The 15505-nt window shown below is 40.1% G+C and overlaps 1 protein-coding gene across 1 annotated transcript in view; it reads right to left on the minus strand.

Annotated features, from left to right (window-relative positions):
• The window catches only part of CCDC178 (coiled-coil domain containing 178), a 379540-nt gene that overhangs the window by 337556 nt on the left and 26479 nt on the right, over positions 1 to 15505 (minus strand). The window contains 2 exon segments of the mRNA XM_075061966.1: positions 3389 to 3531; positions 5860 to 6080. Coding sequence (XP_074918067.1) covers positions 3389 to 3531; positions 5860 to 6080 — 364 coding nt within the window.

Genomic DNA, 15505 nt, shown 5'->3' on the forward strand with positions numbered 1-15505 from the left:
TCTTAACAAGCCTGTTATCTCTGGAGACACAAATCCACTGTTTGAGAACGGCAAAATTAAGCATCTCTGATGGTATTTTCTAGACTGAGCACTGAGCCCCATTGGGTAGACTGAAAGATTAACCTAAATAATCTATAAATAAGCCCCTGGAGCCCCATAAGATTGGGTCCTTAATCCATGAACTATTGGAACTCATTTACAAAACTCTTCTTAAATATTGTCTAATACTACAGAATTAGAATTTATAATCCCAATTCCATGATGAGATATCTTTAAGCTATAATGTATCTTAATTAAAACCATCTTTATGTAGGTTTTTCCTCAAAAAACATTTTATCAGAAAAAATCTGATTTAAATTAAAAAATCTGATTTTTTTTAAAAATAATTGATTGTTATCCACTCTGCCTAGAATCTTTCTGAAGACTTGCACGGAATGTCTCAGTCACTTCTGCAACTTCTTCATCAGGATAAAGGGCAACGTCATTTCCATGTTTCCCTCTGTAGTTAACATGACTTTGCTATCTTTTTTTGTTCTTTGCTGTGCCATGAATTTGAACTGTTCAAGAGCATTTTGCTCAGTTTCTTCAGTTGCCTACCAGTATTGGAATTCCATACATCCCCTCTCGCCCCAATCTCCCTCCCAGAGCTTGCACCTCCTCCCGGCCCCAAATTCCCTTCCAAAGCCTGCACCCCCAACCCCACCCCAGAGCCTGCACCCCTCACTCCTTACTGCACACCCACCCCCTGCCCCAGCCCAGAGCCTGCACCCAGCACCCAAACTCCCTCCCAGAGCCTGCACCCCCTCCCCCACCCAAACTCCCTCCCAGAGCCCAACCTTTCACCTTTTCTGCACCCAAACACCCTTTCAGAGACTGCATCCCAATCCCCTGCCCCACCCCAGAGCCTGCACCCCTCACTCCTTACTGCACACCCACCCCCTACTCCAGCCCAGAGCCTGCACCCAGCACCCAAACTCCATCCCAGAGCCTGCACCCCCTCCCCCACCCAAACTCCCTCCCAGAGCCCAACCTTTCACCTTTTCTGCACCCAAACACCCTCTCAGAGCCTGCATCCCAATCCCCTGCCCCAGCCCAGGGCCTGCACCCCAGACCTCCTTCCTCCACCCAAACTCCCTCCCAGAGCCTTAGGCAGGTGGGAGGGTGGAATCTGAGGGGTGGGGGGGGGACAGGCTCTGGGCATTCTGGGCACTACCAAAATTTCTACAAACCTGCTGCCCCTGACTCTAAGTGACTCTACAGCAGTGTCCCTGCTAGAGGGATGGGGCTTCGGGGTGGAGTCCAATATGGATGATAATATTGTCAAGCCAAATATCACATCTGATGCTAAAGCAAGAATGATTGAATAATGTTCTGTGAATGTCTGAGCAGATGCTCAAGTTGCTGCTCTGCATATTTATATGACCAGAACATTATTGAGGAAGGCTATGAAAGTGGACAGAGAGCTTGTAGAATGTGTTCAGGCTCCCGAAGGGTTGTAGCAGTTGGGAAAGCAGTTGGCAATGCAGTCTGATATCCATTTCAAAAGTCTTTTCCTAGAGACTGGGGATCCCTTAGATTTATCTGCGATGGAGAGGAATAGTCTTAGAGATTTTCTGAAAGGTTAGATCCTTTCCAAGTAGAAGGCTAACACTCTTCTGATGTCACGTGTGTGTAGTGTTGCCTCCCTTTTATCCTGGTGCAGCTTGGGAAAGAATGCTGGGAGATGAATAGGTTGATTTATGTGGAAGACTGCAGGTATTTTTGGAAGGAATTTGGGGTGTGATTGCACTGTGACCTTGTATTTTAAGAAAATCTTAAAGGGGGAGAGGGTACGCCGTTAGGATCCCTATCTTTCCCACTCTCCGAGCACATGATGGCCACTAGGAACGTGGTTTTCATAGAGGGGTGTAGGAGTGAGCAAGTTGCCATTGGCTCAATGGGAAACTTTGTAAGACAGCTCAAGACCTGGTTAAGGTCCCATGCTGGTATAGGATCTCTGATTTGGGGGTAGAGGTTACTCATGCCTTTAAGAAATCTTTTTGTTGTAGGATGAGTGAACACTAAATGACCCTCTATCTTCTGGTAGAATGGCTGTGAGGTTTACCTTCACCAAGCTTTGAGATAGCCCAGATTTCATTAATTCCAGGAAGTAAAGAGGAGGATGTAGAGGTAATTTGTCTTGCGTCGCACCAGAGTTGGAACCTCTTCCAATCTAATTGGAGAACCAGTCTGATCTGTTACATTTTGCAGATCCACATGAATCTGTGTTATAACTGTAATAGTAGGAAGTAGGAAAGATGAAATAATTGATTAAGCTGGCTTCTTCTTTGGCTCCTTAGAACAATTTGGAGCTTTTATGTCCTCAGGTCTCAGATCCATAATAGAATCCAATGAATTACCAAAGATGTGTTTTAATTTGACCTTTCTTTTCCTTGAAAGCACATTGCTTAGTTCTGGTATGTTATCTGGAGCCTTGGGTTCCTTAGCCAGAACTGTCTCAGATGCAGGCTGTATCTTAGAGCTGAATCACTGGATTTAGCTACCAAAATCTCAGTTGGCTTGGAACCAGAGCTCCATGCCAAGACCAAACCCATTACCATGGTTCTCTTTGGGTAGCCAAAAGTACTCAGAGCCACCTTGGATCCCACACCTTTTCCTTCAGATCTCTTTGAGGTTCAGATCCTAGAGGATGGGCAGACAGGGCCTCTTGAGGGCCTGAAGTATATTTTCTCTCTCCTTACTGGCCCAAGTAGTGAACATGCTAAAAACAGCACAATGTGAAGGGGAACGTCCTTTCCCATGGCATTTAAGTCACCTGACACATGCATTGGATGCCAGTAAGACTGCAGGACATGATGCACATCTTTTAAAATCATGCTTCATTGTCTTTGGATCTGCAATCAACACAAGTACCATACTCTTTGTACATATTTTAAGTTAAAATCCTAATGCTAATACTATGAACTATAAATCTAGCTAGCGAATCTAATCTAACAACTGATGTAGAGTTAGTAGGCATTCAAAGCTGTGGATCCAAGAGATCTAGAAAGGTCCACATCTGTCTGAGTTCTGTGGGAGAAAGTAACTAAGGTGGCAGCCCTATTTATATTCATGCCCTCAGAATAAGTTTGAATGCTGAAGGGAGCAGTAGGAGGGGTGGGTGACCACTTTAACAGGTGGTACTATCAAAAGGTTCCATCATCCAAGCTGCACTGGTCAGCACATTCCCAGTTTGAGAATATGCAGAGGACACTCAAACAAGAACAGAATTTAAAACAGACATTTTCTGAATGCAAATATACTGTGCTTCTATTGTCATTATATTTCTAAACTGTCAAAATATTAAAGATCATCAGAATATTTTAATAACGTTTTAAAGGGCTCTTACTGGTACTGCTTCAACACTATCTCAGCATATTTAATTTTCTCAGACATAGATTTTCTCTCCTTTTCAGCTTCTTCAGTGACTTGTTTTAAAAGCTGCTGGATTCTCAGAAGTTCCCGATAAACATCATAATATAATTTTGATGCCTGAAAAAGGAAAAAAATTCTATAAATTGTTTTCATTATGAAATGTATGCAATATTCTAAACACAACTGTTCTCATTCAGTAATCTTCTGACTCACTTATCACTATTTGAAAGTTTGAGTGTAGTGCTTTGGGATGTCACAATATTTAGCAATAAATAAAGCTTGGAATACCAAAAAGCAGTCAGAGTAGAAGACAATGACAAAACATGTGTAGAACCTGATGATATCAAAAAGCCAGTGTTAGCAAGCGGGCTTTCATTTTGTTATAACATTTGGAAGTTATTGTGAAAAGATGGCCACTTGCATGGGAAGGCAGAGACCAATGGAGCAGAACACAAAACCTTGGAAGAAGCCACTGAGTTTGTACTCAGCAACCTGACAGAATCATTACTTAAAGGCTTCTGAGATGCTGTACAAGCCTGACATTCAAAACAGAGAAGCCTGAGACAATGACGGAGATTTTCAAAGGCACAAATGAGAGTTAGGCACCGCATTCCCATTGACTTTCAATGGGAATTTGGTACACAGCCGCTCTCTCTGCCTTCCAAAATCTCCTCTAACAGTTAAAGAAATCAGTGATTCACATAACAGAACAAAAATAGGAGTATATTATAATCTAAAGCTCTTATTAACTACTCAGTCTTTTTCTTTGGGAAATTAAAAAAAAACATATATACTCAATATTATCTAATTATTTTTAATTAAAGAGAAAATTGAGTGCCTGCTACAAGATCCTAAGGCAATGAGGAGGATAAAACCAATACAATTGGTGGGACCAGTTAATTCAAGCATATGAATTAGAGCACAATTTAAACCTTGAATATTTTTTGTTTTAATATCTAATAACTTTTTAAAGAGGAAATATGTGAATGAGTTACCACAAGAAATGACCTATATTCTTATTATGCCACGTAGTGCTACCACTTCTATGATGAGATTTTGCATTATTTCATTTAGTAATGGAAAGAAAAAAAAATCAGTACTGGAAAAGGTACTAATTTAAAATTGCTTTGGGAAAAGTCTATTTCGTGAATTGTATTTCAGATCATTTTGAAATTTTCACTGCATCAAATATATCCCAAGGCAACAACAAGAAGAATGGAAATAAAAAAATAAGTAGAAGAAAAAGTTAACAGCCTGACCTTTAATTAGCCATTATTTTGAAACTACTCTATCTGCTGATATAACAAAACTGTTAGTCTTTAAGAACAGAACATCTACTCAACTCACAGTCACATACCCCCTATGTACGTATCAACAAATATCACCCAGGCTTTATAAAAGAATTTAGAAGTGAGGAGTTTTCAGAAGTACCAGTAGTTATTCGGGTATACTGTACTGTGGTGATATACTTGTTAATGTTGATTTTTATTTTAAAGAAAGAAAAATGGATCAATAGCAAATTTGTTTAAGATCATCATGTTATTTGTAAAGCTTTTCATTGATATTAAAAGGTAAAATTTTCTCTTGCAAGTCCAGTGACTCTAGTAATTCAGCAGCTGGGCTTCATGTATCATGATCTATCTGCACACAGCACAAAATAAATTGTAAAATTCTCTGCAGAAGCTCACTAATATGAGGTCTTCTTGGAATTCTAATGCACAGGCACTTATGGCAGCTATGCAAACAGAAAAGGGCTAAACTTTTCCACGTGGATCTTTATGGAGAAAAAATATCAATACTATTCATACATCCAACAGTGCAACAACTACTATAATTTGGAAACTGGAAAACATTGTAAGATAATTAACTGGATAAGCTTAATAAAAAAAGAGAAAATGACTGAAAACGCTGACTGAAGACCAAAGCAGAATTATAGTATAAGATATTTTGTTGAATTTTCCAGATAAATATGTTTCCACTTTTTCTGGAACTTCATAAATTTGTTTTTAATCATATTAATACTGCAACTACCATTAAACATCTGAGAAAGAGAGCCACAATGTCTTTAGATGTAAAATCAGTAGCCTGAATTCCTCTGTACCACATTTAAAAAGAAGTAATTACAAAGTACAAACTCCAAAATATTGTAATGCTAAAAATACACAATTTTTATAAACTTTTCTTTTGGGTTACAAAATGTGAAGAATGAACACTATTAGTAATACATGCATCTTACAAAAACTATTGATAAGGAACACTAAGGCACATTAGAACTAATGTAAGCAGAAAACTCCTGTATTTAGTGCACCTCTAAGGTTCCCATCCTGTGTGTGTAGTATATGGAACAGCACTTTGGCATTGGCAACAGACAGCAATTCTAAACGTGCATGTCCTTAATTAGCAGAAAGATTTTAGTAAAAACATCATTGCATCGTTTCTATTTACCTTTCCATGTGCCAGTAATACATCCTTCATAGCGTCACCCTCAAGATTCAGCTTTTCTTCCAGCAGAGGGCTGTATTTCTTCATGAAGTCTATATCCTCCTGAATCCTTCCATTAACTGTCTCTATCTTAAGTACTTGGGCTTTTACCTGTTGTAGCTGACGATTTGCACAGTCAAAATGCCACTGTAGTTCTGAGATATCTTGAGTACAAATCTCATGTTCTGTTAAAAAAAAAAAGACAAGTAGTATAAAAATAAGAACATTTGAGTAACATTACACATATTTAATGAGCTTATAAAATATGTTGCTAAAATAATTGCAAAAATTTTATAAACAGTTTGTTGTAAACCCTACTTTTTAAGGGTCAATAAGAGAACATGCATTACAAAACAGATCACTAAAAAAGTTTTATTAAATGAAGAGCTGTTCAAAAATTGTGCTTAATAATACCCAGTACATTACACTAGCAATCCAGTTTACAAGGAAGGAAAGGTAAATGAGAGGGCAGGTCCTGTTTGCCTGGAGCTCACTGCCTATTCTAAGAATTTCTGACAGCTTTGAGAGTCTTTCTTATTGTACACTTTGGCTAAGCATTAGTCACATATGTCCTTAAATCCAATATTAGATATATTGGGGAAAGCCATGTGACTAGTTTTCAACATATCTACCTGTAGTGGGCAAGTAGGAGACACCACTGATTTGGTTTAGTTAACATCCTACACATATGCACATCATATGTCACTTGAAAGCTTATTATGTCTACTTTTAGATAAAGTATGATGTGGAGCTGTCAAGCGATCTCAATACTATAGAAACAGGGATATGCAACAACATTATCAAGAAGTTAAAAATGTAATGACCACTCTAAAATATTTGCATTCATTTTGGTTAATGTCTGTTTCAAGAGACTTGGATTTATTTGTGACTTCAAAATATCACAACAACAATCTAAAGGGTAAAACAAAATCTATTAATAAATTTGTACAGGTATCATTGAAACATAATAGCACTGGTGACATTTCCAGTCAACATCATCATCATCTTTTCCATCATGATCATCTCTGTTAAGAATACATGGGTTACCACAGTCTCCATTGCCTTGGCACATACACAGTTCTGTGCAGAAAAGATCATTCTGACTACAGATACAGCTGACTGGGGAATGACCCTTACTTATATGGGCAGAAATAAGGTCTTGTAGAAGCTCAGATGCCACTGGGCCATTGAAGAATACAGAAGTAGTTCATCATCCACATTTTTACATCCAAGTTGCAATGGGTAAACTTGGGTAAACAATGGGTAAACTTGGCTGACTACATGCAAAGACATCCACATCTTTCGTTGCTAACATTCTCTTGACATACTTTTAAAAACTGTCCCCACTCCTTGTTAGGCCACTTCTTTCTCTCATAGCTTTTGCATATTCACTCAGAATATGTCTTGTGCCCTTTGAGTTTTTGATGATCATTTTCTCTGTTTCTATAGCACCCCAAATTCCAGTGAAAGAACAAGGAGTCTGATGCACAGCAAATTTCCCAGATTCAAAGGCACTATGTACTTCTTCAGGGACATTTTACAAATTAAGATTGTAGCTTGGTATTCACCTGGCACAGCTGGGCCAATTTGCAGTAAAGAAGTATGCAAGCATGGCATGCTGTGTGTTAGGTGAAGTTTCCAATCATCCCCTTGCTCTGCATAGACATTTAAATACCTACACAAAGGAGAGGAAATGATCTCAGAACTCGAATGTAGGAGACTGGCCATACCCCCTTGTCCGAAATTCCACCAATAGTCATAGCATATGCTGAGTTATAGCATACTGAAACCCTTTAAAGACATGTTGTAAGAACAGTGTCAGCCAACATTTTCCAGACAACTGCTGGATCTACACAAGTACCTCCTCCCTGCTCACATCATTTAACAAATGAATAAAGTTTCAGACTACTTAGGGCCTCAGATACTAAAGTCAAGCCATACGGAACATGGTTGAATTGCATTCCAGTAAGCATTGGATCTGCAGTACAAGCTGCACACACATCTGAGTCAAGAAGTAGTTCTAGCAATCCAGTATTTCCCCAGATTTCCCAATACATGCAAAAAACAGCATAAATTGTGAAAACCACCCAGATGAACGACATTGATACCAAGTTCATTTGGGACAGTCCCTTTTACATGCTGAGCAACAGCACATAGCTGCTGATCCATGGTCTGAACAGCATGCTGCTATTCAATAGCTGCTGACATTTCCTTAGATTTCAGCATTATAGTACAGACGGTGGCCATGGCAGGTAGCTTGACATCCACAATAGATGCATATGCAACTGCTGTGTAGGTGCTCTTCTTTGTTGCAAGTTTGTGGTTGAAATCAGTCCAAAATGGAATCACCTGAGTACGAACATTTGGTATTGATAGGATATCATGAGCTGGAAGTCTTAAAAGACTCCAAGAGAGATCTTGGATAGCGTTCATTTGTAGGTGACAAGAGTTTATTTTCTCAAGTACTTTTTCATGGCAAGTCGTTACTGGTTTTTCAAAGGCTGTGCACTGCATAAGAGACTCTGATTGCCTAGGGAGAGCAAGTGACTTTTCTTTCCCACACTTCAGCGATATTTCTTGTGATATTGGATTATTTGCAGGCTGGCACATCTTCTAAACTAAAAAACTCATCCAGTAGCTGCCAATATAATTCATCTCTCCTGGCTTCTGCTGCCAGCATCACAGAATTCTGTCCAGCATTGGTGGCTTTTGACAATTTTGCATTCTTTTGATTTTTTGACAAATAACACATTTTTCAAAAATTTCATGAGTCTTTTTCTCTTTGATGTAAGTGTTAAGGGGGTTGTATCCTTCATGTCTTCATATTATGTAACTTCTTTGTAGAAGTAAAACTCCAAAAATATATTGTTAGAATTAACACTACCACTATCATCAGTTTTCATCTAGTAAAAGTATACAGACTGGTGCTAGATCAGATATAAATTAGATCTATATGTGAGTATCAAAATTGCCATTTTTGTTTAGTGAGCCCTTTGACTGAAGCCCAATATGTGGCTGAGTATTGTCATCTCTAACACCACTACTGACTTGTGCGTAAGTGACACTGAATTAAAAAGATGGTTTCTAAAATATTTCAAAGGCTAGTACTGCATGCATAGGCAATTACAAATTAAAACTTTCTCGTAGGCAGACTAGATGCTACATTGTATGTATAAAAAATTTGCAAATAGAGAAACATTACATTAGGAATTCACATGTATCTACATCCATCCACTATGCCATACAAACCATGGGCACACAACCTACTGCTACTGGTGCACAATCTTTGCTATGTCTGATTTGGTCAGCAAATTTCAGTTTAAAATATAAAAAACTATTATAATCACTTGTGAGATACTTTCACAATTAATAATATACAATGTTAAGACATTTCATGATAATATATTGCAAAACGTTGGTATCTGTCATTTTTGCCACATGCTAAATAGCCTTATTTCTGGGGAAAAAAACAAATGAAAATCTTTTACTACATTGTCGTTTGGCAGCTTTGACCAATAAGCCCCATATTAAAGAGTTGAAATTAGATTATCAGTAAAAAATGAAGTCATAGTCATGTTGCAACATTTCTGAAACTGTGCAAAAAAACTGATACTTTCTTATTTTGGGCACCACTGATTCACCTCACCTACAGACTTATGAAACCACTTGACAGCTCCACATCATACCTCATCTAAACGTACATAAAATGAGTTTTCAAATTATATAAGATGTGGGTGTGTGTAGGGTGTTTACATTAAACTCCAAAAATACTGCCCTTTTTGGAGAACTAATATATGCTTATAGTACAAAAAGCAATACTTTTATGCAGCATGCATCAAGCCCACATGACAAGAATAAAACGAGGTTTGGCAGAAGCTGGGATTGGACAATGGGATGGATCATTCAATAAAAGCCCTATTCTGTTCATTCCCTCTGACGCATCTGGCACTGGACACTGTTGGTAGACAGGATACTTGGTTAGATGGACCATTGGTCTGACCTAGTATGGCCATTCTCATGTTCTTCTTCTCTGTCTTCTAAGACTCTGTGATAAAATTGATCAACTCAATCTGCTGGATACTTTTACCATTAGAATCAGCCAAAGCAGAGGAAGGATGGTTCACTGGTTATGGTGTGAGGCTGGGATTTGGGAGACCAAGGTTCAATTTCCTGCTTTGCCACAGACTTCCTGTGTTACCTTGAGCGAGTCACTTAGTCTCTCTGAGCCTCAGAACCCCGTTTGTAAAATTAAAATAATAGGTCCCTATCTCACAAAAATATTCGAAAGATAAATACATTAAAAATTATGAGCCACTCAGATACTGTGGCCATGGGGGCCACAGGACAATAATACAAATAATAAATAAATAAATAAATAAATAAGTGCATAAAACAGAGAGGTAGCCAAAGGCAAGTGATACAGATCTCCCTAATTCACAGAATTAAAATACTTGATAAAATGTAATCACCATGAAGACTTTGTCTACAGTTAAAACATGTTGTAAACATTTCCCAGCAATGCTAATGCCAGCTCAGCTGCAACAATATTGGAAACAGTTTTAGCGTTAGGACACCTGGGGATACCCAGGTAACTTAAGCCAAATAAATTAAAGTGAAATGCATTAGTTAAACTGCATTAAACCCGTGTGGATGCTCTCATTTCAGAAATAAAGTGGTATTCATTCGGTTTAGCTTAATTCACTTACTTTAAATTCACATCTTTAGTCAATTTGGCATCACTTTCTTGAGTATCCCCAAGTGGGAAAGCTCTTAGTTTGGCCACTGGCTGCTGCAGGTGTGATTAACACTATATTATTTAACCCTGCTCAGAAAAAGCCTACTCAATATGTTATTACAAATATGTTGGTAGTAGCTGGTGCCCTGACTAGAACAGACTATCCAGTGGTACCAAACTGATGGAAGTGAACGGGTTTTATCAACTGGGGGAAAAGTTTAGAAAATGTTGCTACTATAGCAGACCTCATAAAAAGCCTTGGAAGAGTCAAACAACATCTGGATTCTGCTGAGCAGGATTCCTGTAAGAAATACTGGCCTGATCAGTGAAGTCAACTGAAAGAGTTAACTCTGCTCTGTGAGACACCATGAGGAAAAACATATGGAAAAAACCTAATGTGTCTTTTTAAAAAATCAGTTTTATATCATCATCGTCATCATTCCTATAACCGCATTGGTCACCGAGGCACCATCATTGATGAGCAATCAACCAGTTGTCTCTATCCCTAACGATTGTGTGTCAGTGCTTGAGTCTCCATGAAGTCCATGCCTGTCCACTCCTTTATGTTGTCAATCCATCTCTTCTTCTATCTACCTCTTCTCCTCTTCCCCTGTACCGTCCCTTGGAGAATGATCTTGGATAAGCCAGATGATCTTGTTACATGGCCGTACTACTTCAGCTTGCACTTCTTCATGGTTGTCGAGAGGTCTTTATATGCCCAGCTCATTGGGTGATGATGTTGTGAACCTGTTCATTAATGACTTGGTCGAAGTAGCAGATGCCCAGGATTTTACAGAAGTATCTCAACTCTACTACCTGTATTTTCCATTCAAGTTCTGCCATAAAGGTTCATGTCTCACACACACACAGAAAAATGGAGATGACCAATTCAGTAGCAGTTTCAGTTTTGATTCCAGGGAGATGTTCTTATGCCTCCAATTGGCTTTAACATTGCCACTGCTGCTGTTATAGTTTGCGCAGTTCTTGCCAGAATTTCTGCCTTGGATCCTTCATCAGTGATGATTGCCCCCAAATACTTCAACTGTTTCACTATCTCCAGTTCTTGTCCACTGACAGTGATATGTGAGCTGATCCTGTCACGTTTGCTTGTCATCATTTGGTTTTCCCTGTACTGATTTCCATGCCGTATTTTGCAGAGGTTTCATCCAATCATTTCACAAGGTTGGCAAATTCATCTTCACTGCCTGCCAAGTCGTCAATATCATCAGCGAATCAAAGATTTGAGATCGTTCACCCCCCAGCCCTCTCAGTGCTGACTGTGCATATGTGATCTTCTAGTGCATCAGTCATTATGCTCTCTGAGTAGATGTTGAACAGTGTGGGTGAAAGAAGGCAGCCTTGCTGGACTCCAACAGTGGTGCAAAACTACTCTCTTATTGTGCCATTGACGAGAACTGCACTGCTGGCCTTGGCATACAGTAGTTTAATGGTAAGAATAAGCTTACAATCAACAGTGCATTTCTTCATAGTTGCCCAGAGAGCTTCATGCCATGCTCTGTCAAATGACTTCTTGAAGTCAATAAAGACGTGGTAGATATCCTGCTGGTGCTGTAAGTACTTCTCACATAGAACATGAAGGTTGAAAATCTGTTACGTGATACTTCTTCCAGCATGAAAGCCAGCCTGTTCTTCAGCGATGACAGTCTCCACTTGCAGAGACAATCTTTTCAATATGACTTTCAACAACACTTTGCTGGGATGGCTAAATAAGCTTATGGTCTGGTAATTTTGACACAATTTCAGATTGCCTTTCTTTGGCAGAGTGATTATTAGTGACTATGTCCATGTGGAGGGCCCCTCATCTAGTCTAGGACAAACACTAAAATGTCTTAATTATACCAGAACTAGAGACTTTCTTTGATTTATTCTGTGAAAGAGGTGGATTTTGGGGGCTTAACCAGTGGGTTAGGTCAACTGCAGTGAACTGACAGTGCTTGCAGCCAGGAGTACTGGGAATCACCGAATGACTAAAACTGAAGTGAAATTTAGGAAGATGCAGAGGAAGATGCAGTATCTGATGCCAGGTTCAGAGAGACCTTGCTACACTTTAACTATAAAATTCCTGGGTTTGTAATGCTTGAGATAGTTACAACATCCCTGTAATGTTTTTTACCCTGAAGTTACAGATATGTATGTAACCCTTCTGCCCCTCTGAGTTGGCAGCAACAAGGGCCAGGTTCAGTATCCAGGGGTTCCATTTCAATAACACAATGCATAACCGGCTCGAGCCCCCACCCAGTGACCTGGGACACTTACATACCATACCCTCCTGGGCACCTCTAGGAGGCAATACTTCCCCTCTCGCAAGCACGGAGTCTGAGTGTAGCGAAATCTTTTTAATAAAGGAAGGAATCAATGCGGCATCCCTTTGGAGAAACACCACAAACAGAGTTATAACACAAACCATAACCACCCCCCAAGTACATTTGGCAATGTCCTTTTCCCCTTAGGGTCTTAAGTCCAGTCACTCCAAAGTCCAACAACCCAAAAGTCTCTGGTCAATGCCACCACAGAATTCAAGAGTCTATCTGTAGAGGTCCCTCCCCCCAGCCTGGGTGAAAGGGGCACCTTACGTGGTCCAGGGCCAACTGCCCTGCCTCTCCGTGGGTTCTGCTTCCGCCTTCTCCACGAACTGCTCCGCCTTACCAGCTGCTCCACTCTGCTCCTCCGGCCGTCCTCACAAACTGCTCCGCTCCACCAGCTGCCTCGTGAGCTGCTCCAGTTGTCCCAGCAAACTGCTCGGCTCCGCTCGCTCTGTGGGCTGCTCCACACGCCCCACAGCTACTCCGCTCTGCCAGCCGCTCCACTCCACCAGCTGTCCTGTGGTCCGCTCCAGCCATCCCCATAAACTGCTCCACTCCGCCAGCTGCTCTGTTCCACAGTATAGCTTCAGGCTCCCCCACTAGTTAGCACAGTACTCAGTGCTCCCAGCTCAGTAATTTCAGCTCTTTTGTGATTTCAGCTCTTAGTGATCTCAGCACATAGTAGGGGAGCCCACTGCTAGTGCACCATTAGCCCAAAGTGAGTTCAGCTCAGCAACCTGTATCTAGAGTCTTAAGGGAATAAAAAATCAACTCTGACATTCCACAGTGGAGAGAGGAGGGGGTGCAACTGGTGCTTCTAGCTCCACAAGGAGCCTGCACCACCAGGCACAAATACCTGTCCCCAACCTCTCTCTATTCACAGGGTTTTGGAACCCATGTCCCTTGTCTAGCAAGTACCACCCAACTGAGGTTGAGTCATTTCTGTCACAAAGCAGTCCCACAGCTCGGCAGTCTGGGATGGGGTAGGCGTGCCTATGCAAATATTTGAGATTTCGCATTCCAGACATTCTTTCCACACTTCCCATACTTCACCACCAGATGTCAGGGTACAGCTCATCCTGACTCTGCTTACATGTACTCTCCTGCTTAACTCCACTTTAGCATAGTTTTTACATTTGAATAAATAACAACACCTATAATGATGACAATGACAATACAAGTTAATATAAGGAAAGAATCTCATCAGCTGGCTTTGGTGATGTAACTCAAGGGAGTGGAGTTTCAGAGTTTTCTCACATTAGAATCCCATGCTGATTTAAAAAAAAATTATATCATTGCATCTATTAACAAAACTGAAAATGTGTTAATTATATTCCATGTTCCAAACATTTCATATTCCTAATCAAAGTGCAGAAGAGTATACTGAAACTAATACATCCATATGGCAATACATGAGTATGATTTAGTTATCACTGCAGCTGATGACTGAGAAAGTAACCCTTTTAGTAGCTATAATCGTGAAACATTGTACTGAAGAATTAAAATCCATAGTTATCAGTCTCCTCATTCTTGCAATTCTTCCTTGATAAACTGGTGTTTCAGTTGTAGCATGAATTTCTCCCTAAAGTAGTTTCAGCTCACTCTGTGAATGAATTGTGAGGCTGATGACCTTCTATCCAAATACCTCCTCTTTCCTCAAAATATGTTTGTAAAAGTACCATCATGTTTTTCTTGCCTGACATATTGCCTCTCAGAAGGACAAAGGCACTCATTGGAAGTGGATAAGGCCCGAACACAGACTCTCCTATTTCCAAAGCCACTATCAGTCATTGTCTAACGACAATTAAAATTTAGACTGATTATCAATGATAGGTTAGGAAAGCAGAGGCGGCTCTAGTTTTTTTGCCACCCCAGGCACGGCAGTCAGGCAGCCTTCAGCGGCTTACCTGCGGGAGGTCCCAGTGCCGTGGATTCGGCAGCTTGCCTGCGGGAAGTCCACCGGTCCCGTGGCTTCAGCGTACCCACTGCCAAATTGCTGCCAAATCCACAGGACTGGCAGACCTCCCACAGGCAAGCCGCTGAAGGCTGCCTTACTGCCACCCTCGTAGGGACCAGCAGGGCGTCCCCCACAGCTTGCCGCCTCAGGCACATGCTTAGAGCGCTGGTGCCTAGAGCCGCCCACTGTAGGAAAGACAAAAAAGCATCAGACGGTGAGTAGGTAGATTATCAACATATCACTTTTCTGTTTATGTTTAATAAGTTACTGCCACACAAAGGCAAAATAAAGAGTTAAACTTAATTGTATTAAAACTCATCCCAAATAAAGATGCAGGAATAATATTCAGTTTCAAATCAGAAAAACAACTTTAAAGAAAAAACTACAGAAAAACTATTATACAATTAACAGTTTTGGTTTAAGATAAGGTTTCATACACAAATTATTTTCTCTGAAAACAGTGCCTACTTGTAACCTTTTATTCTTATTCTAGGAGAGTTTTCTTTTTTAACGTTTAAACTGCTGTCATGGTTAAAAAGAAGTTACAACAAAGATACTATAATACATAAAATGGTTCACCTTTAATTCACAACA

Source organism: Chelonoidis abingdonii, chromosome 2 (assembly GCF_003597395.2).
Source record: "Chelonoidis abingdonii isolate Lonesome George chromosome 2, CheloAbing_2.0, whole genome shotgun sequence".
Lineage (NCBI taxonomy): Eukaryota > Metazoa > Chordata > Testudines > Testudinidae > Chelonoidis > Chelonoidis abingdonii.